Source organism: Mustela nigripes, chromosome 9 (genome assembly GCF_022355385.1).
Source record: "Mustela nigripes isolate SB6536 chromosome 9, MUSNIG.SB6536, whole genome shotgun sequence".
Lineage (NCBI taxonomy): Eukaryota > Metazoa > Chordata > Mammalia > Carnivora > Mustelidae > Mustela > Mustela nigripes.
Genome location: NC_081565.1, coordinates 33,074,010 through 33,100,488, shown reverse-complemented (window position 1 = coordinate 33,100,488; position 26,479 = coordinate 33,074,010). Strand labels below are relative to the sequence as shown.

At 51.3% G+C, this 26,479-nt stretch overlaps 1 protein-coding gene across 1 annotated transcript in view; it reads left to right on the top strand.

The window, feature by feature from the left end:
• Nucleotides 1-1,751: 1,751 nt before the first annotated feature.
• The window catches only part of TMOD1 (tropomodulin 1), an 84,133-nt gene continuing 59,405 nt past the window's right edge, over nucleotides 1,752-26,479 (top strand). The window contains exons 1-2 of the mRNA XM_059411236.1: nucleotides 1,752-1,836; nucleotides 22,126-22,291. Of these exons, the coding sequence (XP_059267219.1) occupies nucleotides 22,172-22,291 (120 nt within the window). The 5' untranslated portion in view covers nucleotides 1,752-1,836; nucleotides 22,126-22,171. The remainder of the gene's footprint in view (nucleotides 1,837-22,125; nucleotides 22,292-26,479) is intronic.

Below are 26,479 nucleotides of genomic sequence, written 5' to 3'. Positions count from 1 at the left end.
TTGAAGAACTCATGCACTTGTGCTGGAGGATACCAGTAAGGAATGTTCACAGCAGCACTATCACCTACAGCTAAAACCTAGAAACAGATGTCCATTAATAGTAAAGTACATTTTTAAAAACCTGTGGTATATTCATGCAGTGGAAACCTCTACAGCCATGAAAGGAAACACACTACAGCCACATGAAGCCACACAGGCAAATGAAGACAAACCATGGAGGAAAAGCAGTCAAGGAAATGATTATGGTAGTAGTCAAGGAACCAATCATCTTAGGAGGGAGCTGTGACCCAGACCCACACAGGTTAGTTTCTGAGCTGCTGGCCGTGTTGTTTCTTGACTGGTGGTTGCAACAGGTGTTCATGTGATAACTTCTCTTAAATGTTTGATTCCACAGCAAAAAGGGTTTTAAAATAACCTGAAATAAATCATTGCTTTATTTAAAAATGCATGGCACACAGCCCCTTAAAAAGAGACTTCTCTTACAACTGTGAGGGTTTTCTAATGTAGGAATACATTTTTGTGGGAAACAAGACTTACAAAAACAAAAATGAACATTTTTCATTAGTAATCCATACACCAGGATTTTAAAAAAATTATTAATTTGAGAGAGCATGAGCAGGGCTCCATCCGAGGACCCAGAGATCATGACCTGAGCCCAAGGCAGAGGCTTAACTGGCTGAGCCACCCAGGGGCCCCAATACACCAGGATTAGAAAGAGTAACATTATTAGGGTCTACTCCACAAGAAACTTTCCCATAATAATTAGAATCCATACCCTCTGATCAACACGAATTCCTTTTTATGAGCCATTTTATTTTTATTTTATTTTTAAAGATTTTATTTATTTATTTGACAGAGAGAGAGAGAGCACAAGCAGGGGGAGCAACAGGCAGGCAGAGGGAGAGAGAAAAGCAGGCTCCCGGCAGAGCGAGGAGCTGGATTCGGGCAGAGCCCGGGGATCATGACATGAGGCCAAGATAGCTGCTTAACCGATAGAGCCACCCAGGCGCCCCTTATGGGACATTTTAAAAATTTAAACAAAGTTTTTATTTGGTCTTAAGTGGTTTGTTCTGGAAAACATATTAGCCTTTTAAGAAAGTGGATTTTTTTTTTTTTTTTTTTTTTTTTTTTGGTTTTGTATTTTAAGTCGGTGTTTTGGACACTCCATTCCTGCTAGGAATAGAGAGAATGCATTCGACTCTTTTGGCACTATGGGCTCACAAAATGATCGTTATTGAAGCTTCGGCTCCTACCACGCCTAGCTGGGCGGCCGATAAGATGGGACAGGTGGTTGCTGTAGTTAAGAGTAAAGATGCAGCAGCTGCTTGGCTGGCTTTGTTTGCTCCATCCAAAGACCTCCGGATTCTTACTTCGCAGACGCCGGAGGAATGCATATCTGCCCACCTTTTCCCAGACACCTCTACCGCCTCTTAAACTCCTCCCGGTACAAGTGGGGAAACCGAGACCGAGACTCGGGGCTATCCACACCTGTCTGTCCGCGGAACCAAGCCTCGGGGCGCCCCGGCCCCTGCCCAGCGCTGCCCCCAGCGGACTTTGCTCCCGGGTTGGGGACGGTGCGCGGCGCCCCGGCGCCCCCGAGTGGAGGGAGAGGTACCGAGGGAGAGGGCGGCGGAGGGCGGGGCGGGGCGGGGCGGGGCGCGGTGACAGCGCGGAGCCGGGCCCGCCCCTGGCTCCCACCCCCGGAGCCCACAGCGCCCGCCCGCGGCCGCCCGGGAGCTTGTCCAGCCCCGCGCTGCGCTCGCCCGCCCGCCCGCCAGCCGCCGCCAGCTCCCGTCCGCCTGCCGCCCGCGCCCGTCCCCGCGGCTCTACGGCCCGGTAAGCCCCCCACCCGGCCCGGGGTACCACTCACGCTCGCGGGGCTCCCTGCCCCCGCGCCGGGGCCCCAGCCATATCTGGGCAAAATATTCAGCTGTCGCCGCCGCCGCCAAGAGGGACTGAGCGTGGCTCCCTCTATAAATAGCCGCCGCCTCGGGTTGCCTCGGGGGTTGGGGAGCGCTGGTCTCGGGGTCCGCAGCCCCGCGCTGCGTCGGCGCCCCTAGGCTCCCGGGGCCCCAGCCGCGGCGCTCTCGTCTCCGGCCCCCCCGGCGCCGCGTCTGTAAGCGGCGGAAGGACCCGTGCGCTCTCGGAGAGCGGCGCCGGGCTGGGGGTCCGGGCCGAGGTCCGGGCGGAGGTCCGGGCGGAGCGGCCACCCCCGCCGCTCGCCACTTGCCACTCGCCACCCGCGCCGCGGGGCTCTGAGCCGGCGGGCGCTCTGCCGGGGACAGGTGCTGCCCGACGGAGCCAGGCACGAGGCGTGGCCCTTCCCCGCTGCCGAGAGTTTGGGGGTGGGAGTGGGGCGTTCGTGCTTGGTGGACGAGGAACCGAGGTTCCTGCGCCAGCTGGTGACAGGAAAAGTTTCCCGAACTACGGGAGCTGACGCGGTCGAACGCACCACGATGCAGGCATTTCGTGCCGAGGGAGAGCGGGCAGGAGTCTGGAGGCAGAAACCCCCTCGCTGTCGCCATCTCACGGGGTGGTCTTGGCGAGCCCACTCCCTTCTCTGGTCCTCAGTGGCCCCGTTCGTAAGGGCAGGGTTTGGTTCGGGTGATGGAGCTAGGAGTCTGGGCGGTGAGAGCAGCAGGGTGCGCTCTTGACCACCCGCGCTGCCCCACACCTGTTCCCTGGCTCTGCCCTGGGACGCCGGGGCCCAGCCGCGCACAGCCTGGGGCGTGATGGAAACCGGACACTTAGGCAGTCCCTCTGACTCAGGCCTATACTGGGACCTACGAGAGCCCTCGGAATAGCCTGTGCGGTATACGTCCAGGAAGAGCGTCCCACGGTAATTACGGACGCCTCTGCTGGGGAGCAGCCATCACCCTCACAAAGCAGCCTGTGAGTCAAACAGCCTTAGACCCGACGAACTGGGCAGGACCACAGGCTCCAGTCCAGCTGCTCCCTGGCCTCAATTTCCCCGTCTATACAGTGCTTATGATGCGGCCTCGGAGACACGCAAGCACCACGCCACCCCCCAGCCACCCAGCCCCTTCCTGCTACACCTACCCTGCAAGTGGTCTCCACCTTCATTCACTCTCTCAGATTCTTGAAGATGACCTAGCCCCAATTTTTCCGTATCCGAACCAGACCCTAACTCGGGTTCAGGACCCTCAGAGGGAGCACCCCCCCCAAATCGTCATCTTTCTCCCAGTGAGGACAGCTATTTCATTCTTTATCAAGGGTCACAGGACCCCCTGCTCAAGGTCACGTGCTGCTGGGCAGGCCAGGAGGCCTGCAGATTCCACTAGCCTTTCCTCTTTCCTGACCCTTCCTGCTGCTCTTAGGGCAGGTCTTGTGATCTGTGAGCGCCCCACCAGTGCCCCCTCTTTTTTGAGCTGCTGCTGTCCAGAACTTTCCGCTGCTCAGACAATAGCGCCCTCATTCTGAAATTTCATTTTTGCTTCAACTTTACTTCCTATTATACATTTTCCCTAGACCTCAAAGCCTCCCTGATAAAGAAGTAAGGGGGAATGAAGACAGCCAGAGCTGCATCAATCTGAGCCATGCAACAAACAGAGTGAAAACAAGGAATGTTGTCATTTGGTGTTTTTACTCCCTTTCATGAGCCCATCTTACAAATTCATGTTTTTGTCTGGCTTGGCCGGCAAGTTACTCCCAGCCGCAGTGGAAAGCCAGTGTCCTCCAAAAATAGCCTCCGCCCCACATTATCAGGGCCTCACACCTTCTCCCTCACCCAGGGTAGGGCTGCTTGCTGCCGCTCAGCTAAAATGTGAAAAACAGGGAGTAGGTATTTAGTGGCAGCTCCGAGTAACAGGAGCTGGACTGACCTGGAGGTTAGGACTCCTGGCTCCCACCCCAACTCTGCCACCCATTCTGAGTGACCTTGAGCTGTGAGGGGGTGGGCAGAATGGTCCCCACGAGATCTGGGGTTAAGAGGGCTCAGAGGTTCCCTTGGAAGACTTGCTAGCCTGAGAAAAGTGAAGAGCCAGGGATAAAACTAAGAGAGGGACACCCCCCACCACCACCGTGAAGAGGAGGGAAGGAGTAGGAGAAAGTAGTTTCCCAGGAGCCGGGGGAGGAGAGAGGTCTTCAGTGGCCATTGCTAAGGAAAGACAGAGGGGCTGAGGACTGGGAAGGGGCCACCAGGACTGGCACATGGTCTTGGGTGACTTTGGACTGGGCCTTGCAAAGGGATCAAACATGGGCTTTGCCACTGCGTTACGGGGGCCAGTGACCCAGCCTGTCTGTCTCGGCCTCAGTTTCCTCCTCTGTGCAATGGGGATGATAACAAGACCCGTTCCACATGGGTTGGTTGCTGTGGGTATGAAGTGAGGGGATGCTGGGGGAGCCCTCAGCTCAAGGGCTTGGTACCTGCAAGGATATTTCTAGCGTTAGCGAGAGGAAGAGGCAGGCTAATGGGAGCGGAAGACGTGGGAACAGAGTCTACCACTCCTGAAAGCTCCACTGAGAAAGGAGTAGGGAGGGAAGGTAGCAGGAGCTGAAGACAGGCGTGGGGGGGCGATGGGCAAGGGAGGACAGGTGCTTCTGGGATGAGGCTTGTGGGAAGAGGTGGAAAAGGACCCAGAAGACAGGAAGAGGCCGAAAAGAGAATCCGGGCGTGTGCAAATGGGAGGGGACCAGGGCCTGCCTTAACCACCTGCCGAGTGTCACAGCGTCTAGAACCCCGTTCCTCTAGAATCAGGGTAAGCATAGAAATGAGGTAAAGTAAAATGAACCCAGTCCTGGCTCTAACCCCTGCATCCCCCTAGCAGGCTTCAGGATCTGCAAAGGAGGGTAGTGATGGGCCACGAAGGGTAGTTTGACTTGGCCCAGGAGCCTTGTGACCTTGGCTTGCTTATTTCTGAAATGACATCATCTATCAATGACTCCTGCTGAGTCCAGGAGTCATAATGGCCTTTTCCAGTCAGTGTTTTGATTTTTCAGTCTTACTAATGGACCAGCCAGGCTGCCAACATTTCTAAAGAGGCTGGTTCGCTTTTCACTGAAAGCCAGAACACCAAATAGATCAATTATTGGGCTGCTCCGAGCTATTATCAGTGTAAAGCCACAGTCCTGTTTCTGTAGGAGAACATGAATCGGAGAGCAGAATTCTGGGATCATTTCCTCTCTTTTGCTTTGTTTTATAAGATCCTCTGTTGGTTAATTGTGAAAGGATCCGACTCTCTTTGCCCCTAATGATAATGAAAGAATGAGCTCATTGGAGTCAACCTAGGACACGTCTGGAAGGTTTTCTTCGATGTCAGGAAATGCTGGGCCCTTGTCTGGTCTGAAAACGAAACAAATTCAAGCATTTCTCCTGTTTCTCTTTTCTTGCATCCTTTTGTTTTTCTCTCAGACAAAAACACATCTGTGAAAGTGTGGAGTTACTGTGCACGGGGATGAGAGGAGAGGAGGCAGGTCAAGCCCCGGCACCCATGTGTCCCGGCCTCAGGACATCTCACGGGCCACAGCCTGAGCGACTGTGCATCCTGGGAGTTCTAGGGCAGTAACCCCATGGCCCTTCCTGGGGATGCTTCTGTTGGGTCATGAGTTGTGGCCACTGGGGTGTTCGGCCTCCGTGTCCCTGGGAACTGAAGGAAGTAGTAACGGCTCTTGGCCTCACTCAGCCTCCTTCATGGACTCATCTTGCATCTCTTAAATGTCAGTGCCACTCTCAACCCTATTCTCTTTCCACCCCACACCCTCCTCCAATCCCATTCATGCAGGGCTCCAGCCATGGACCATAAACTCACAACTCCCAGATTTGTGTGTCCCGCCCGGGCTGCTCTCCTCAGCTGCAGGCATCCATGCCTCCTGCCAATCAGACAAAACCAATAGGGAGTCCCAAAGTCACTTCACACCCAACAGGTCTGACTCAGGCTCATCACCAACTCTTCCTTCAATGTCTTCCATCTTGGTTAACATTAGTAACACCATCCAGCTAGGCACCAAGCCAGAGATCTCCCTTTCCTTCCCCACCCCATTTATTTGGTCGAGAATCCTGTCAATTCTACCTTCCTGAATATTCCTTTTAGTCATTTCTACCTCCACAATCATGACACCAATCAAGTACTTGCTGTCTCTTCCCTGCGCTATTGTCAGAGCCTCATAAATATCTCTCTGCATCAAGGTTTTTCTTCTTCTGTGACAGTGTTGAAAGATCTTTATGAGGGTACCTGGGTGGCTCAGTGGGTTAAAGCCTCTGCCTTCAGCTCAGGTCATGATCCCAGAGTCCTGGGATCGAGTCCCGCATTGGGCTCTCTGCTCCACAGGGAGCCTGCTTTCTCTTCTCTCTCTACCTGCCTCTCTGCCTACTTGTGATCTCTGTCTGTCAAATAAATAAATAAATAAATATCTTTATGAAATGTAACTCCAACCCTGTTATCCCTCTCCCTTCAGGGACCCCTCCTTTCCTACCAGGTTCCTTAGCACTAAACCCAAGACCATCAAAGATCTGGCCTCAAGCTACTTCTCCCAAACCACCTCTTGACCCTCCTGTAAATTCTCCTTAGCTTCTGGTCATGGAGCCAGCCTATGTGACTTCATGGCTCCCTGGCTTTAGCTCTGCTGTTCCTTCTGCCTGGAATGCTGTTCTCTCTCTTTCTAACATGGTGGACTTGTGGTCATCCTTTGAAGCAAAGTTCCTTGTTGCCTTACCTGTGTACACTCAGCCCCCCAAATGGACCTCAGAGCACCAGCCGTAGTGTGTTCTAAATGGAATCGTCAGCTAAATCCTTGTCTCCAAAGAGACTGACAGACACTTGAAGACAATTTATGGGTGATTTATTTCTGCTTCCCCAGTGTTCCAGCTCAGATCTCAGAGCTTGTCTCAGTGTAGGCACTTTCTGTGGGGACAAATGACTGACCATTGAATGGATGAGTGAGCGAGTAAGAAGGTATGCAAATGAGAGCCCAGTGACAGCGATGACAATCACAAAACAGAAACTGGTATCTACAGCATGTTTTCCCAAACCATTGACTCCATGAGGGCAAAAAACCCTATTCCACTCCCCCTGACTCTAAACCCCAATCAGCCTCATCCCAACACACAGAATGAATCCATGATCTCATTTGAAACTCAGGAATCCTGTAAGGGGGGAAGGGTAGGTGTTATTAACCCACTTTGTTGACAAAGGACAGTGAACCCAAATAGGAATTGTCCCAGGTCATCTAATTGGGGTGCATATTCCAGAAAAGCCAAAGTGTTTTCCATGGTTTGGGAGGCTTGAGAAGTGAGAGGGCTTGTGTCCTGTTCTAGGGTTTCTCTAGCATTTGAATCATTTGGGATCTTATTAAAATACAGACTCTGGCTCAGTAGACCTGGGACAGGTTCTGAGATTCTGAATTTCTAGTAAGTTCCTCGTGTCTAAAAAGCTTTAATCATTTTATTAAGTAATAGGCTTAATGATAAGCGCTAATGAACACCTCCTATTGCTATGCTCGGCCCACATGCACAGACTCCCATACTTTGAGCACCGAGGGAGGGCTGGTTATCTCCACTGTTGCCCTTGGCCCTTGCATTAAGATATCATTTTTTATTAAAATCTACAAATGAGTTCATTTAAGCCCTGACTCAAAATCCAGAGCTCTTACTTGGTTTTTGCTTTTGTTTGATGGGTTGGTTGGTTTTGTTTTTAAGGGAGCACGTGCAGGGCACACATATGGAGGCTTATGGGGTAGGTTGGAGGTGGTGGGGCATGTGGGGGAGGCGGGGGTTTGGGAGGACAGAATGGGCAGGTAACAGGGACCCTAGTGATGGTGGGGAGGGCCTGTGGTAGGCATGTATGTGGCCACAGCACGCTGGTGAGGGCAAGACCCCAAAATCGACCTGCTGCCGGAAGGGTCAGGCTGAGCAGCAGTGGGTAATCTCCATCTTCTGCTACCTTCCCTCCTCCTTTGCAACCTGGAGAGATTTAGGCCCATACAGGACTGTCAAGCCCAACTGTCCACTTCCTGGCCAGCCTAGAACCTCTCCCCAGACTCCTGTGTCTCGTGGCCTTTTCAGGGCACGCTGCTTATAAGTGAGGCATCTGTGAGCCCAGGATGAGGGCTCCCAGTGCTGCGATGGGGACACGAATGCCTCCCTCAGAACCACTCAGAAGACAAGGGTGGGGGGAGCCCTAAAGAGGGACTGTCCTCCTGGCAAACCCAGGACGTTTTAAAAAGTCAGACAGAGGGGCGCCTGGGTGGCTCAGTGGGTTGGGCTGCTGCCTTCAGCTCGGGTCGTGATCTCAGGGTCCTGGGATCGAGTCCCGCGTGGGGCTCTCTGCTCGGCGGGGAGCCTGCTTCCCTCTCTCTCTCTCTCTCTGCCTGCCTCTCCATCTACTGTCAAATAAATAAATAAAATCTTTTAAAAAAATAAAAAAATAAAAATAAAAAGTCAGACAGAAAGACAACATTGTATGCATTTGTTTGTGGTTTTCTATTGCATTCCATTTACACCATTGAAAGGCTTTGAGACCGCTTAAAATAAACCTGCTCAGGCAACGTAACTGGGAAGAACAGATGTTTTAAAAAAGACAGGGCTGCAAGCTTGAAAATTAGGATTCTAAAATCCTGGGAACCTGATGGGAGCTCAGGGCCTTGCTCTCACCTTTTTTTCTGGAGAAAAATGAATGTTCTTGTGCATGGCAGTTCATCACCACATGTCACCACAGTGGGTGGGTAAGTCCCCCTGAAGGTCACTCGAAACCCCAGGTTAAAAATGTCCACTGCAGAATAAGGGGTGGTAATTAGGCCAGCATCTTGGCTGAGATGGCAACTGTTTTTGGACACCCAAGTCAGCTCTGGGATGAATCATGATGGCCAAGGGGAAAGGGACACAAGATGAACTGGGGGACGGTTGGTGTCTGATGAAAAGAACACTGGTCTTTCAGGGGAGACAGGTGTTTTCTGAGCCTTCCTTCCCAGACCATACATCACAATGCAACACGAGGTGGAAGGCTGCTTCCTTTTTTCCCCAAGATTTTATTTATTTATTTGAGAGAGAGAGGGAAAGAGACAAAGCAAGCATGAGCAGGGGGAGAAACAGAGGGAGAAGGAAAAGCAGACACCCTGCTGAGCTGGGAGCCTGATGTGGGGCTCCATTCCAGGACCCTGAGATCATGACCTGAGCTGAAGGCAGACACCTAACCGACTGAGCCACCCAGGCGCCCCTGGAAGACAGTTTAGCATCGGGCTTAAGAACATGGACTTTGAGGACAGCTCCCTGGGTTCAAATCAAAGGTCTGCCTGTTACTAGCCATGTAAATTCAGGTGATTTTAAACTCTCCATGCCTCAGTTTCTCCTTTTATAAAATGGGGTTGTTGTGGGAACCTATTTCCCCATCTGTAAAGCTGGGGTGCTGTGGGGACTAAATGAGCTATTATACGTGAGTGTGTAAGACCGCGCCTGTGATGTGGTTAGCATCCCACAGCGTGAGCTCTGACGGGGAGGCAGCGTGAAGTAGTGACGACACACACAGCCAGGTGGAGTCTTGTCTGGATTCAAATTTCAGCTCGAGTACTTACTAGCTTTGTGACCTTGGTCACTGTATTAAGTTACATCGTGTCCCCCCAGAATCATGTCCACGGAACCTCAGAAGGTGACCCTATTTGGAAATGGGGTCCTCACAATGTCATTGGTTAAGACAAGGTATTAGTGGATTGGGGTGAGCCCTAGATCCAGCGACCGGTGTCTTTGTAAGAGGAGGGGACCCACACGACGAAGGAGGGCCTGCGATGACAGAGTCAGTGATGCAGGTAAGAGCCAAGAAATTCCACAGAGCTGGCGCCGGCATCACCAGGAGCTAGGAGAGAGGCTTGAGACAACAGATTCTTCCTCAGAGCCTCCAAAAGGAGCCAACCCTGCTGATATCTTGGTTCCCAATTTTTGACATTCTGAGTTGCAACAGAGCAAATTTAAGCCATCCAGTTTGTGGTAACTGGTTATGGCACCCCTTGGGGGCTAATGCGGTCAGATGGCTGCAGTCCAGTTTCTACATCTATAAAATGGGAATAAAAAGTACCCACTTCCTAGTTATTAAGATTGCTTGAAATAATCTGTAGAAAGTGCTTAGCACTGTGTCCCTGATGCAGGATGTCCAGAATAGCACTTGTTATTATGAGGTACAGTGACACGCTGGGAGGAACAGCCCCAAGGCTGAGATTAATAGCCTTCGCCCTATGTCTGCACTAGACCTATGTACCCAGGGCCCTGTGAATGAACTGTTATGTGGTTCCCGGTTTTTTGCTAATACAGATAATAATCAGATGATTGATACATGTATCTTTGTATAATCCAGTGAGTAAATGAGCAGGATGAATTCCCAGGAGTATTGCTGAGTCAAAGGGCCTGGGCAGTTGGGTAGATATGGCTTAACTTGCCTTGAAAGGGAGTAAACCAATGGGATTTTCTCTTCCCTGTGACAGCGCTGTCTCCCCCACATCTCGCAAACACTGGGGATTCTCAGGCTTTCGCTGTTTTGTTAATGCGATGGATGGAACCCATGGCTCATTTCTTAATTTACCTTCCCGTAGTTAGGAGTGAGCACCGTTATCTGCCTCTAGGTTCTTTAGCCATTTGTGTTTTTAGGTGAATTGCCTGTTCCTTTCCTCTCTCTACGTTTTCGTTGAGCTGATTTAGTTGTTGGCACTTTGGTTTGCTTTGGTTTTTTGGTAGCACTCTGTCTATTAAATAAATTAGCCCTTTGTTCAATGAGCAGCCGATATTTCCCCCCCATTTGCCATTTGCTGGTTTTTATATTGCTTTTCCCGAAAATACAAAAACTGGCTTCAGGAGCCAAACCTTATGTTAACACCTGCTGTGAGGCAAGGTGACAAGCTGTGTTTGTCAAATGGAAACTAAGGAGAGGAGTGAGGTCCACAGGCTTTTCTACAAACCAGCCTTTATTCTACCAATGCTTTTGATATATGGCTGTCAAAGCCAGTAATAACGCAAGGCGTTCATTCATTTACTTAGCAAACTTGCCCTCAGCACCTGAGAGGCACAGGCTTTGTGGGGGACTGTGGGAGAGGACACGTTTGCTCCCAAGTAGCTTTCAGTCTGGGGGACAGAGGAGTACATTAGATGATGCTTCTGGGGCACCTGGGTGGCTCAGTGGGTTAAGCCGCTGCCTTCGGATCAGGTCATGATCTCAGGGTCCTGGGATCGAGTCCCACATCGGGCTCTCTGCTCAGCAGGGAGCCTGCTTCCTCCTCTCTCTCTCTCTGCCCACCTCTCTGCCTACTTGTGATCTCTCTCTGTCAAATAAATAAATAAAAATTTAAAAAAAAATCCTTTAAAAAAAAAAAGATGATGCTCCTGTTGGCCGAACTCTGACGCCCCCTCCCACTTGTACTAAGATGTCCCTTTGCAGCTGGGAGGGAGATGGCACAGAAGAGGCTGGGTCTGGTGAGAGCTCACAGGGGCTTCCGCTGGAGGAGCTGCCGAGAGGTGGGGGAAAGGAGCCCCAGAACAGGCTGTGGCCCGGTTTGCAGCCGGCCAGGGTCAGGAGATGGTTTCAGAGCCCTTTCCTGGAACCCTGTTGCTTACAGTGATTCGTGCAGTGACTCAGACACTGTGATGACCTCAAGAGATGCAGAATGAAACTATGCACAGCCGCGTGCACCCACACGCACATGGCCTTTCTAATTTAACCTGCTGGACAGTTTTGACGGACGTGTGGACCTCTGAGACTCCACGTGTCCTGGGATGGGGCTCGTAGCAACGGCAGAGAGAGACAGGGTCAAACACTGTGTTTAGCTTCCCTGCTTTTTCAGCAGGTGTTTTCCCGTATGACTAAGAGAATGAGATCAGCTGGGGGAAAATAAAAACAAACAGCCCAAGAGAAAAGACTCTTAAAGAGAATGTTCCTGGTGCAGATCCTAAATCCATGCCGTGGTAATCTAGGTCGTCTGCCTGCTGGGGAGTCCCAGAGCACATCTGTCCCTCCTTCCCAGAGGCAGCGCATTACGGGCGTGAAGAGTGTGGCCGTGTCTCTCCTGGTCCTTCAACTGTCCTCCCTGTGATACCCTGGCTTCCTTTCTCTGGACTCATCACCGCTCATGAGCAAAGGTTCAGTTCACAGAAGAGGTCGCCCACGTGGCCACCAGGTGTACGAATTGTACTCAGCATCGCTAGAGAGCAGGGAAACACACAATGAAATACCACCAGCCACCCGGCATCATGGCTCAGACTAAAATGAAAAGTATGGACCATAGGAAGAGGTGATGAGGATACAGAGCAACTGGAACTCTCATCCACCACTGGTAGAAATGGAAAATTGGGAAATTGCTTTGGGAAACTGTTTGACAGTGTCTACTGAAACTAAATGTACACTTACTCCAGGCAAGTAATTCAACTCCAGGGATGTATCCAAGAGAAATAAGGGATTATTTCTACCAGAAGGCATGTGTAGCCCTATTTATAGTTACCAAATACTAGAAATAACTTAAAAGTTCATTACCAGTAGAGTAACTAAGTTATGGTGTAATTTGTTTGACGGAATACTACACATCAGTGAAAAAGAATGACCGCTTGTTAACACACAACACAGATGAATCCCACAGTTGTGATGTGCGTGAAAGACTCCAGACGTGAGAACATTCCCTCTGTGTGTTTTCATTTATGCAGTGTTCAAAACAGCTAAAACCCACCTGTGGTTTTAAGAGTCGGAAGAGCAATTACCTTTGAGGTAGATGGACTGAGAGGAGGTACAAGAGCATTCTGGTGGACTGGAAATAACCCCTGTCTTCCTCTGAGTGGTGTTTACATAGGTGAAGACGTGGGAAATTCAGGGAGCTGTGCTGTCAAGACTGGCACACTTGACTACATACAAAGCCAATGCCTTATTAAAAAGGGAAAAAAGTCACCCCCACAAATGAAAGGGAAGGGTGGGGGCCCAGAGCTGAGCCCCAGCATGAAGCTAATAAGCAAGACCACCATTGCCTTTCTTCAGCCAATGAATGCGGAGGAGATCCCATCATGACCCTTGGGCCAGTGCCTTACACTCTTGACTTATGTTGGGTTGACCGTCCCTTGAGAACCCCTAAATCTTTCTCATGGCCACTCAGCTATGTCCCCACCCATCTCATGCTTATGGGGTTGGCTTGTTGGGTCTCAAGTGTTGTGGGACTGAGACAGCAATGTGAACTGTATCATCCTTTATCTCATTCTGTCTGTATAGCACCATGCGTGTGACATGGCCCCAGGGATCTCTGTGTGTGTTACCCTCCCAACTTCACTATAAGCATCCTAAGGAACAGGAAATATCTTAATTTCTGTCTGTGCCACAAAGGCCCACCCTGCCCTGCATGTAGTAGGTTCTCAGTAAATACCCAATGAATTGGGTTGTCAAAACTGAGATCCAGAGAGGTACAGCAACTTGCCCAAGATCGCACAGCAAGTCCTCAACCAACAGGACTTGTAACCAGATCCCCTGACTCCCATCCCAGTGCTCCTTCTGCCATTGCCCAGTGGACCGCTTCCTGCAGAGGCAGGGACCATGGGTGGGAAGATACTAGGGAGGAAGGAAAAGGACCATCTGAGGGGAGACAAAGCTGAGTCTGGGCCTTCAGGATGTGTGTCCTGGGGAGAAGACTGGGGATGGCTTGTAGGTGACATAGTTGCAGAGACTGTACCCTGCAAAGGACACTGGGCTTCAGTGATTCTCTGTAGATATCTCCTGAAATTCTTAATTTTATCTTTGGCTTTGTATTTTTAAGTGAAGTGCCATGGCTAACAGAGCATGCCCCAGGCTTAGTGGCTTGGCCCGCTCGAGTCCCCACCTCCTGCTGCCTCTTAGACCCCAGCTGCCTCCCATCCTGGGCACCTCCCCCCGGGTCCCACCAGCCTGCCTGTGCTACCTCTGTGGATCTCTGGTACATTCTGCCGGCAACGCTGCCTCTCGTCCCCCCTAGTCTAGCACAGAGGTCGTGATCCCCCAGATGGCTCATTTCTGTGTGTGGGCTCCGGGGGGGGGGGGTGGAGAGAGTGGCTGCTAGTGCATTTGGCATGCATGTTTTGTGTCGCAGCCCATGGGCACCTGTGTGACCCAGAAATTAAACAATAAGAAAACACTATGACACAGCAAGAGCGAGGCCATGAGAGGAAGGTAAAACTTTATATCTTGGTACCTTTAGTGGCACTTTTTTCTGATTTTGAACAGAGCATCCTATGGTCTTACTTTGCACTGGACCCAGACCCAGTTCATTTGGCAGTCAGTCCCATGGCGGGGTGGGGGTAGGAGGGAGTTCTCCCATGGCCCAGTGGGGGTTAAGCAGCAGGCCAGGCCTCCCTGGGGAAGCAAGATGGCAGGGGACATGGGCCAGCAAGTGGCTGGGAAGCTCAGCCCTCTCGTCTGGCTCCCTGGCTGGGTCTCACCACAGGGACACCACTCCCCAAGGCACATTCACCCCTCGCTCTGCCGGGAACATGGAACAGCGGCCTGGAAGTGATCAAGGTGTATCGGCTGCAAAGGTCTCTGCACGTTGCATGCTGATTGGTACGATTCTTGCATCACATTCTATGACCCTGTTGCAAAGCCTAAACCTTGAGGAGGTTAAGCCACCTAGAGCTTCCATTGCTTGCTTGTTTGCTCCTTCCACACCCTACCTGGTAGCCCCCACCCAGGGCTGGTTGACTTTCTCCCCTTGCGGGTCACTGGCCCAGGCTGGAATTCGGTCGTCTGCTCTGCTCCCCGGGCCCATGTCCCTGACCGAGCTGCGGTGACCGGGCCCTCACTCTGCGCCAGGCCTGGCTGCTCACCGAGATGTGGAGCTGATCAGAGCGGGGCTGCCCACTGGGCCCAGCTAGTGGGGGAGAGGATGGGGTGCTGAGGGACATGGGGACACAGTTGTCCCCAGTCCCCAGGAGGCTGTGCAGGGGGTGGGTCAGCCACCCTAATAAGGAGGTCAGGATGCTTCACTCTCTGGAAAGACTGTGCCTCCAGGACTTAGCAGGTCTTCAGAGGGCATGGACTTGGGGAGAGGACCCTCCCGGCTAAGAGGACAGCTGGGAAGACTGAAATGTCAGGGGTGGCCGGGGCGAGTGTTCTAGCACAGCCGGAAAGGGAAGCTTGGGCTGGATCAGAAGCTGGGGAGGCCCAGCAGCCATCAGCTCTCCAATGGCCTCCCACCCCAGGCCGACGTGTTTGCTCTCCGTCTGTCATGATGGGGCCTTTGAAGGTGGCTTTCAGCTTGGAGCAGCATCAGAACTGACATGCATGAATATCATTTAGAGGCTGAGTTGGGCGTGGACAGGAAAGTAGGGATGAAGCAGGGAGAGGTTGGGGGACTGTTGTGATAACATAGATTTTAAAAAGACAAGCCTCATGGAAAGGGAGAGGAAGGACAGACAGAAAGGACCGGAGAAAGTTAGGCTTCTGGTCCCAAACGGACAAATACAGTAGGATCCCACGAAGATGAAGTGCCTGGGGTGGTCACATTCACAGGGACAGAAGGAGAGTGGTGGCTGCCAGGGGCTGGGGAGGCTGGGCGGCGGCATGGGGAGTTAGTGCTTAATGGGGCGAGTTTCAGAGCAAGTTCTGGAGATGGGCAGCAGCGATGGCTTCGCAACAGCGTGACTGTGTTTCATGCCACCCAGCGGATTACTTAAAAAGGTTAAAATGGTAAATTTTAGGGGCTCCTGGGTGGCTCGGGGGGTTAAGTTTCTGCTTTCGGCTCAGGTCACGATCTCAGGGTCCTGGGATCGAGCCCTGCATCGGGCTCTCTGCTTGGCGGGGAGCCTGCTTTTCCTCACGCTCTGCCTGCCGCCCTGCCTACTTGTGATCTCTCTCTCTGTGTCAAGTAAATAAATAAAATATTTTTTTAAAAATGGTAAATTTTGTTATATGCATTTTATCACAATCTCAAAATCACTGTAATGTTTAAAAAATAAGAAAGAGAGAGGGACTGGCGGGCGTGGGGACTGACCAGAGCGAGGGGAGTGGGGAGGGGACGTGCAGGCTGGCCCCAGGGATGACTGAGGCTGCTCCGGTGGTCACCCAGGAGGAGAAGGTGGGGGTGGGCAGGCAGGTCCACATTCAGCGTTGGGTATGTGGGACCTGGGGGGCTCCAGGAGTGCCTGGCAGGAGCCGGGGCTGGAGAGACTGGCTGAGAGTCATCAGCTTATCACTGGTAACCGAATCCACACAGGAGAAGATGAGGAGCGCCAGGAGAAGTGTGAGATGTGAGGAGAGGGCAGAGCCCAGGGGACCCGTGGGCCAAGGAGAATGAATGCGTCATTGGGGTGACGGAGAAGGAAGGGCAGAAAGGAGGGAGGGAAACCCAGAGAGTCTGAGCTCTCGTGGGCTACAAGGAGCAGGGCTCATTCAAGGTGCCTGAGCGCGGGGAAGGTAGCATGTGGGAGACAGGGTGGGCCTCCCGAGGACTGTGGGAGGATGGGGTTCTCCTGGGAATCCAGCATGAGCCTCAGCAACCCAGACCTGGGGGAGCAGGGCCCTTCTGGGGACACAAAGTTCTCTATCTCCTTCTCATCCCAGGATTTCACCCTCCTCTGAAGACTTTTACTCCCCTAGATGTCTCTTCCCTCGTGGCCTCAGCTTCCACATGCTCATGGCGGTCTCTTCACCCCCAGCTTCCCCTGCCACCTGCCTCCCTTTCTCCTGGAGGCCCTGTTCAGTGCTGTTGTGGGTTGAATTGTATCGCCCCAGCATTTATACCTGTGATTGTGACCTTATTTGGAAGTAGGGTCTTTGCAGACAATCAAGTTAAGATAAGCTCCCAAGGGCAGGCCCTAATCCAGTATGGCTGGCATCCTTATATTAAGGGGATGTGTAGGCACAAACACGTCCAGAACAGGGAGACGGCCAGCTCAAAGCTAGGAACGCCTGAGGCTCCCAGAGCAAGGGGAGAGACGGGGACCAGATTCTCCCAAAGAGCCTTCAGAAGGAGCCAAGACTGCCAACACCTCAATTTTGAAGGTCTAGCTGTCAGGACTGAGAGACAACCATTTCTGCTGTTAAAGCCAGTCAGTTTGTGGTACTTCGTTAAGACAATCCCAGGAACTAATACAGATGCCAAGAAATAAAAGCTCATTCACCCAACTCTAAGCCACCTCATGGCTCATTGACTAGCCGAGCAATCTGTTGCCCTTGAGCCGGGCACCCACTTTGTCCAATCAGCTGAGAGGAAGTGTCACATGGTGTGAAGCATGGCTGCCCTTAGGGGTACCTCATGAAGGAGGGCCATGGGGAGACAGCTCTCTCAAGAGGGTATCTTAGGCACTCTTGTGTCCCTGAAGCCAAGGGAAGAGAGAGGGACAGGCTTCGGTGATGAGGCCTAAAATCTCTTTGACCAAAGTGTCTTCCAAAAGAGAAGGACGTGGGGCACCTGGTCCTTCAGTTAAGCATCTGCCTTCGGCTCAGGTCATGATCCTGGAGTCCTGGGATCGAGGCCCATTTCAGGCTCCCGGCTCAGCCGGGAGTCTGCTTCTCTCTCTGACCCTCTCGCCTCTCATGCTGTTTCTCTCAAATAAATAATAAAATCTTTAAAAAAGAGAGAGAGAAGGACAAAGACACGAGAAGATCAAGTATGAAGCATCAGCTTTGTAAATCAGCCTTTCTTCACCCATTATCTTGATGTTCACTGTGCTGAGATAAGAAGACGGCACGCCTGGAAGATACTCATTTGAACTTGTGACTCAGCCCCTCCTGACCTCAGGGAAACGCAGTCCATATATCCTGATGCTGTTCCAGTGCCTCCTTCCGGAGTTTTCCCGTGGGGCCGGATGCTGGAAAAGCCATTAGCAGAAGTGACTGGACCCGCTCCCCACGAAAGATTTAAAAGTGCATTTGGTACTCCGAGAGCTTTCACTTCTGAAGCTTGCTGATGGATGGCCTCAGCCCTTGACCCACTAATTTTTACTCTTCAACCTGCCTAGTTTTATTTCCTGGCACAGCCTGTAAGTTCTATATCTTCACATGGAGCGGTGGTCTAAGGCTTCGGCTGCTGAGAAGGGAGGTGGCCAAATACACTGGCTGGGGTGACACAGACTCTAGCTGTGGAAAACTCAAGTTTTGCCGTGTGTCTTGTGTTTCTTGAGCCGCTCTTTTGTTTTTCTTACCAACTCTTACTCAGAACTCAATTTATAAAGCAGGTAGGAGAGGCGCCTCAGGTAGGCCATGCCGGAAACTTCATCATCACCCCCTTCCTGCTGCTGTCCCCGCCTTGGGTTCCCAGCTCTTTCAGACCCAAAGGATGCAAGAGGAGAAGAGACTTGCCTTCAGAAGAGACTGAAACCTGAATGTGCTCATTCTCTACTAATACATTTGCCAGGCACAGGGCTAGGCACTGGGGACACGAAGACAAATAAGACATAAGTCCTTCTCTGAGGGGAGTTACAGTCTGCTGATAGGGCCTGGGGGAGGCGGAGGGGGATGGGAAGGCAAGCCCAGCAGCAGCAGCAGGAGGGGGCGGCAGCCTCATGGTCACGGCTAGCGTTTGTGGAGCTGTGATGACCACACACCAGCCCCAGGCTTTGTACCTGATCTGCTTGAGGTCACTTAACCTTCACAACACACTATGGGGGGAACAAGCACTATTATACTCTCTCACTGTTCGGCATGACTGGCAACTTTCTACTTCTGCAGCTGAACCCCCCCTTTCTTCAAGGAAAATCTGGTATGGAGCCCCAAATAAACACATTGGGCAAAACCAAGGTGAGCCCCCTCACTCCACCTTTCCTACATAACCCCTAGCAGGGGCCCTGAAGGAGCCTGAGGTCTCCCTGCTCACGGTTCAAAGACCACTCATGTGAGGGGCACCTAGTTTTTGAAGGGCTCCATGAGGCACAGGTTACAAGCAGAATGTCCCAGTCCACTTACGCTCATTTTACAGATGAGCAAATGGAGGCCCAGAGAAAGGGAGGCATTTAGCAAGGGAGTCACCACCACAACCAGCACTCTAACCAGAGCCTTCTGAATCTCAGCTCTGTGTCCATCAGGGGCACCTCTTTTATTAGGAAATGGAAGCCTTTTATTACCAGCTATAAAACATCATCTCTTCTAAGCCACATTTTTTTAAAAGTTTTTTTTTCAAAGATTTTATTTATTTATTTGACAGACAGAGATCACAGGTAGGCAGAGAGGCAGGCAGAGAGAGAGGAGGAAGCAGGCTCCCTGCTGAGCAGAGAGCCCGATGTGGGGCTCGATCCCAGGACCCTGGGATCATGACCTGAGCCGAAGGCAGAGGCTTTAACCCACTGAGCCACCCAGGCGCCCCCTCTAAGCCACATTTTAATGTCAAGCTTACCATGGGCTCTGCACACGTGGTTTTCACCTCCCTCCTACCCTGTCCCTCCCCACCTCCAGCTCTCCACGTCACTGACCCCAGGAAGAGAATCTTGCTTTAAAGAAGCCCATTCTGGGAGCCAAGTAGGTGAGTGTGGCTTGAAGCTGACAGCTTCCTAGCTGGCCTTAGGGGCCCTCCACTCCTCTCAGCTTATTTAACAGAAGGTCCGGTCGCTCTGTAACATTCCTGGGAAAGAAAGGGCCTTTAATACCTCTGAAATAGGATTTTTTTTAATTCAACAGTACCTTAGAGTGTCTAAGAGGAATGTTAACTTCCCTTCCCTATGTGTACTAAGCAGGGGAGTTCTTCGGGAATGTTCATGATTACACCCCTCAGGGTGGCATGTCTGGAGGTGGCCTGCCTGTCCCTCCTTCAAGGGCCCCCTAGTCACCACCTATGTCTCTCTCCTCGTGCCTTTGCAACTGCTCTTCCTACTGTCCTGTTTGGCAGCTAGTTCAGAGGTGGCTCTGTGAGTTAGTTCTGGAAGCCTCTGTACCTTTCATTGGTGTCCCTCTTGGCTATAGAAGCTTTCCTGGTTCCACTCAAGAAAAGCCAAATTAGGGTATTCTCTGCGCGCATTCACAGAAGGTTTTGTTTTTTGGTTTTGGTTTTGGTTTTTGGTTTTTGGTTTTCATCTATGCCAGGCATTGTCAGCTGCTTGTGCTTTCTTTGGAAATAAAAAGAAAGGAATCAAGGGGGACCCATTTATGGTCTGAACATCACATTCTTGGGGTCTGGGCAAAGGAAGATGTCAGACCAAGCTGAGCCATTCTTAGAGAAAAGGCTGGCACTGGGGTTTTCTGTGTTTGGGAAGCAAGTCCTCTCTTATCAGACCGGCCTGCTGTATTTCTCCTGCAAATATGCTGGCACACGCACAGACGTACATTAATAACACGTCTCTCTACTTTCCGAAATGGAGGCTTTTCCTGTCGGCTTAGGGAACTTTAAGTGCACGGACTGTTTTTAGTTAACAATTATTCTCCAGCTTTTTGATTGAGGAGTTGACTGTCTTTTCCTAGCCTTCCTTTCTCTTTCTCTCTATGCTGGAAAAGCCCATCAGTCCTGTCACAGAGGAGCCATGGGTGTGTGTGTGTGTGTGCGGGTGTGTGCATGTGCGTGTGTGTGTTTGCGTAGGGATCTAAAAACACAAACTGCTGGTGAAGGCGATACTGATCGAATTCGTTTGCTGGGGCTGCCGGAACAAAGTACCACAAAAAGCATGGCCTAAACAACAGACGTGTATCGCCTCAAAGTTCTGGAGGCTGAAAGTCCAAGATCAAGGTGTCGGCAGGGTTGGTTCCTTCCAAGGGCCATGGGGTCTGCTGCAGGCTTCTCCCTCTGCTTCTGGTGCTTTGCTGACAGTCTGCAGTGTTCCTCAGTCTGTTGAAAGCATCACCCTGGTCTCTTCAGCCTCACAAATGTTCCCGAGTGTGTGTCTGTCCAAATTTCCACATTTTACAAGGCTGCCAGTCCTTGGATGGGGATCTCACTCTGCTGTAGTACAACCTTGTGTAAACTGAACGAATTAGGTCTGCAATGATTCTATTTCCAGACAATGTCACATTCTTCCTTGCAGTGTGGTGCTGGCTTCCGGAAGTCCTGGGGGCTGGAACTTCCACAGATGAATTTGAGGTGGGGGGCACAATTCAACCCCTAACAGCTGTACACAGGAGTGTATTCCATTCCACAGCATTGAGGGAAGTCCTGAGCTACTGCTCCCTGTATAGCCTGTCAGCTTCAGAAAGGAGGGCTAAGGGGGAACAGGCTCAAACACAAAGATGCCGGCAGCTTCCGCAGCAAGCTGACGTTTTCCAAAAGGAGAAGATGAAGTTCCAGCCCCCAGGACTTCCGGAAGCCAGAATATGTATATTCCCAGAGTTGCCTGATGCAGGTAGAACTGCAATTAGGTTCATTTCAGTAAAAGGCACCCTGTTGCATGTGTGGCCCCAGGGTTGGGCCCTGGGGGAAGGGGGATGCAGCAAACTGGCACCCTGGCAGTGGGGAACGCCACAGGCCATGGATGTGAGCTGAGTGGAGAGTGTGGACCCAGCGCGAGGGGCGGAGTGAGCTTTGCTTAGTGACTGGACACAGAGGCTTCACAGAGGAGGTGATGTGTGAGCTGGGCTTGTCCCATGACCAGACACATTGAGCCAACAGGGAAGGACAGAGGGCTTAGGGCAGATCAGGATACATATGGTGGTTCTAGAACTTCCTGGAAGCATGATTCCCATGAGTCACTCAACCTCCCTAAGCTCCATGTCCATAAAATGAGGGTGACAACAAATACCTCCCTCAGAGGTTAAATTAGAAAATCCTTGTGATATGCCTAACCCAGGGCTTGGATGTGGTGGTAAATGTTAGCGATTATCGCTGGCTGCTTTCTGCGAGGCTTGATCGAGATGTTGTAGGGGAAGGACCTGCAGGAAGCAGGTGTTCAACTGACACCCCTCCACTTATAAAATCAGCTTTGGCAGACCTTCCACCATTCATGTTTTCCCTCAGGGCAGGGGGTGAAGGGTGGAGGGCGTTTGAACAGAAAAACGCCAGAACTACTTAAAGAATAAATAGTTTTCAGGCACTCACAAACCATTTACAGTTCCCCGTTTCCTTGGAATTAATGGCCATGCCAATATCATCAATTACAATTTAGTGGGTCACATGCCATCAGGACTCTCATCTTGCATGGAGAATTAATCTGACTTAGAGTGTTCCTGACCATTCACAGAGTGTGCCGGGCCACCACGTGCCCATCAAGCATTGATTTGTTCTGAGAGAGAAAATCCAAGAAAGGTCTTTCTAAGATTTTTCTCTTTCCGGTAGGTCATAGATCACAGAAAGCCGGAAGACAAGCACAGATTCTCTTACCATGTCGTACAGACGAGAGCTAGAGAAATACCGGGACCTGGATGAAGATGAAATCCTCGGAGCCCTCACGGAGGAAGAGCTCAGGACCCTGGAAAATGAACTGGATGAGCTGGACCCTGATGTGAGTAGGCACGAAAGGGGACCATGTCATGACAGATGCAGGGACACAATCATTACCACCTGGGGAAGGGACAGGGGCAGACTTCCCATAGCTACTTTTTCCTGTTTCCTTCTGTGGCAATGACCCTGGAATAACACTGCCCTTTGCAGGGCTGTGTGTTTCCTTCTGTAGCAATGACCCTGGAATAACACTGCCTTTTGCAGGGCTGTGTGTGTGTGTGTTGTGTTTGTCAGGGTTGTCTAGAACAACAGAATCAGTAGAATATGTTTATTCACAAAGGGAAGAGATGTATTGTAAGGAATTGGCTCACATGATTATGGAGGCTGACAGGTCCCAAGACATGCAGTCAGCAAGCTGGAAATCCAAGAGGGCTGGCCATGTGGGTCCAGCCTGGGTCCAAAGGCCTGGAGAACCAGCAGAGCTGATGGTGTGGTTTCAGTCTGAAGACCAGAAGGCGCAAATCCCAGGCAAAGCCGATGTTTGAGTTGGAGTCTGCAGGGAGGAGGGAAACCAAGGCAGTTTTGAGGGTCAGGAGGGTCCAGATTTTTGTTCTATTCAGAACTTCTGATTGGGTACCTCCCCCCATTAGGGAAGGCAGTCTGCTTTATTCAGGTTCAGATGTTAATCTCATCCAGAAACATCCTTACATGCATGCCCAGAAAAATGTTTAACCAAATATCTGGGTACCCCATTGCCCTGTCCAGTTGACACATAGAATTAACCATCACAAGTCTACTCTTTGCCCACTTTGCAGCCATACGCATCCAAAACCTTACTTCTCCCATTATAAAGACAATAACGAGGTTGTAAGAGGAAGGGAGAGTCCAGAAGAGGACGTGAAGTCCTTAAGTGGTCCTGTCCCTGATATCCCATAATACTTAAGGGCTATGGTATGAAATTAACAATGCCTAAGTACTACGGTATAAAATCAGTACCTCTTATGCTACATGATAAGAGAGTAAGAGAGGGGGAAAAAGCAAAGATACTTGCTTCACTCAAACACACACACACACACACACACACACACATTCAAAAAAAAAATGAGGAGGAAACCCTCATGACAATTATAGTCCTTGTTTCTCTAACTGGTCACATGGTTGTTGCCGCTGTAACTACCTTCTCCCACGCCCCGTTCTGTATTCCCTTTGCCTTCAGCAAGCCCCTCATTGGTCATGATCCTTTGCTTGGTTGGATGACTCAAACCTTCATTCCTGAAGGGTCTGGGCCCATGGTAACCTACTTGGATTGGGCTGTTGTCGTTTTCCACTGACTCTAGTCATAGGACATGGCGCTCGTAAGAGGCCCCGTCAGCAGTCTCTGGATGCAGGCAAACACTTACGTACTTCCGTCATGGGGCAGTGGCCCAACTCCATATCAGGCACCCTAATCAGTAGAGAAACTCCTTCTGTGCCTATTGACTCAGTGACATAAGGAGCCCCGAGGGCTGGGTGGCAGTCTCAATGTCCAGTCCAATGGAATTAATGTTGTGTCTCCTGGTGGAAGCATTCCTCCCTTTGGGACTAAGACCTCCAGGCCAGAAGAACATAAGGTCACAGGGATAGGAAGCAAACATGTCACTAGGGGTCACAGTGAGGAGGCCATCTTCCATTTCTACCCATGATTCCTGGATCCATGAATTCTCACTAGTGAAGAAATAGCACCAGGTGCTGGACACAGATTCAGAGCAAGTAGAGTCTTCTAGAGAACCAGCCTCGTAAGGTGCTGTTCCCTTCCTGGAACTGCAGCACGTCTGCAAAAGCCACTTCCACCATTCTCTCCAGCTAGCTGCTGTAGGGTCGCAGGGACCCCGAGTTGTAGAAGGAATTAACTGGAGAATGAAGTACTGCAAGTGTCTCTTTCCCTTGTGGGACACAATTTTATCATTGCATTTCACGGTTGGCACATCTAAGAAGCGTGTTTAATGCTCAGAATTGGCCTCTGCCATCAGGATCACAGGTTCAAGGGGCAGGAGGCTCCTCAGTCCGGTGTGTGGTTTGACCAACCACAAAGGAGCCATGAGCAGGGCAGAGACAGGGATTCCCAGGTGGCCTGTTAGACAGGGGCCTTCCTCCTCTATCTATACTCAGCTCCCCAGGTCCATGCTCAGTCCGGAGAAAGTACATAATGAATATTACTGAAGGAACTGAATTTTCCATTTTGTATATTTTTAGTTAAAAATGGAGCATTTCACACCTTTCTTTGAAAACCTGTCATCGCTCAGTTGTGATTTAACAGTGATCCGTGAAGAAAAGAACACCACTCCACCATTGCACTAACCTTCAAGTGATCACAGCCAGAGCAGAGGGAGAAATGCAGGACTAGAGGTTAGCTGTCCCAGCGCCAACCCTGGGCCTGTCTCTTACTCTTCATGTGACCTTGGGCCAGTCGCTGTCCTTCCCTAGGCCTCAGTGTCCCCCATCCATGAGATGATGGAGTTGAATAGTCCCTTCAGGGCTCAGCAGCCATGTGCTTTTAACCTGACCTTATCTCCAGGTTCAAATAAAGGTCTTCTTTCTAGAAAACCCAGATACCCAGTCTAAGGGTCCTGGGTCCTAGGCCCTGTAGAATGACAAAGGCCTCTTGCTATTATGACATCCGCCTACCCAGCCTCGAGGAGATGGACCCTCTGATGACGCCACTCCAGGGCTTTGGAAAGCAGTGTTGGTGCGCAAACCCTGGATCTCCTCCTCCCTCCCCTGCACTCCTGCTGCCCTGAAGCCTGGGCTTTGGGAAAAACAAGCGCTATAGGCAAGGAATAACCAGGCTTCCAGCTTTATTGCTGTGAGATGATTCTGTTCTAATTCAATCCCAGACCACTGTCTCGTAGAATTACGCAAACGAGCAGCTTTAAAAAGTGAGAGCCAAAGGGGATGCAGCGACTTTTGCCAGCTCAGTAAACATGGCATAGAGACCTGCCAGGTACCAGGCCCTGTGCGGGCCACCACAGGGGAGCCTGGTGGGGACCCTGCCATCCCGTGTCAGTCCACTCAGGCTGGAGGAGCGCAAGCGTGATAACCAGCATCCTCCGTGGGCACAGACGGGGAGCTCAGGGAGACGACTGATTTTTCCTGGTGGGAGGCTTCACAGAGCAGGCGATTGGGGCCCTGGGCCCTGGGATTTTTCTGAGTCAAGAATAAAAACAAAGAATTCTAGGCCCAATGGAGGCCGCGTGCAAAGCTCACATACAAAAGGCAACTGGGGACAGTGGTAATTAGAATCTCAGTGCGGTTTCTGTGGGGGTTAGATGACCTTGGAAGGAGGTTTGGGTTGGTAGGGGGTGGGGGTGGGGGGATGGGGTGGAACTGGAGAGTTTAGATTTTTCTCCGTAGGCCCGAGGAATCTTTGAGGGGCAGTGACTTGGTGGACTTGCTGGTTTCAGGAGCTTTGAGGACAGATGGACCAAAGGAGGTGCCAGTGAGATGGGTGGGAGGTGGAAGGCCTGGCTGGTTGGTGGGAGAGCTCCTTTCTGAAGCTAAGGAAGGGCCCCACCCCTCCCCACAAGCTTTCCACCATATTGCAGACTTGCTGTCCCCAGCGCAATGAAGAGCAAAGCCTTCTGTCTCTGGCCTTCTTGCTCCGGGTGGGGTTGGAGTGAGATGAGGCTGTGTCTGCAAGTCACAGGGATGGTGCCAAAGGTCCAAGCCAAGCATCAGACCTGAAGGGGACAGGGGGAGGTAGAAGAGCCTTCTCAGGACGGGAGTATAGCCCTTACCTAAGGCCTCTCGGACCCCCAGCTGGGAGCTCTGTTTCAGCTCTAACCTGGCAAAGGGCTCCCCCAGTAAATCAAGGTCTCTGGCCTCGGTAGCAAATCCCCCCTCACACAGCCAGCACCCCTACCCTTCTCCCAGAAGATCAGCAGGAGGGTGGGTGCCCTGGAGGGACAGAGAACCTAGGGCCCAGAAAGCTAACTTGCCCCCGTCATAGGACCAGGGTGTGGAGGCTCGGATTCCAGACAGGCTCCAAGGGCTCTCTCAGCTTCCACTCCAAAAGGAGGAAAATAAATGTGCTTTCAGATTTGGAGAAGGGTTGAGCAATCGAGACCCGTGATTCTCATACCATTGTGGTTTCAGAATGGACATTTTCAAAGACCCCTTTCTCTCTAAGTCCAAGAACGAGGAAAGAGAAGTCAGAGAGAAGATAGGAGATAACAGAGACCAGTGGAGTTTTTTTTTGTTCCTGCCACACAAT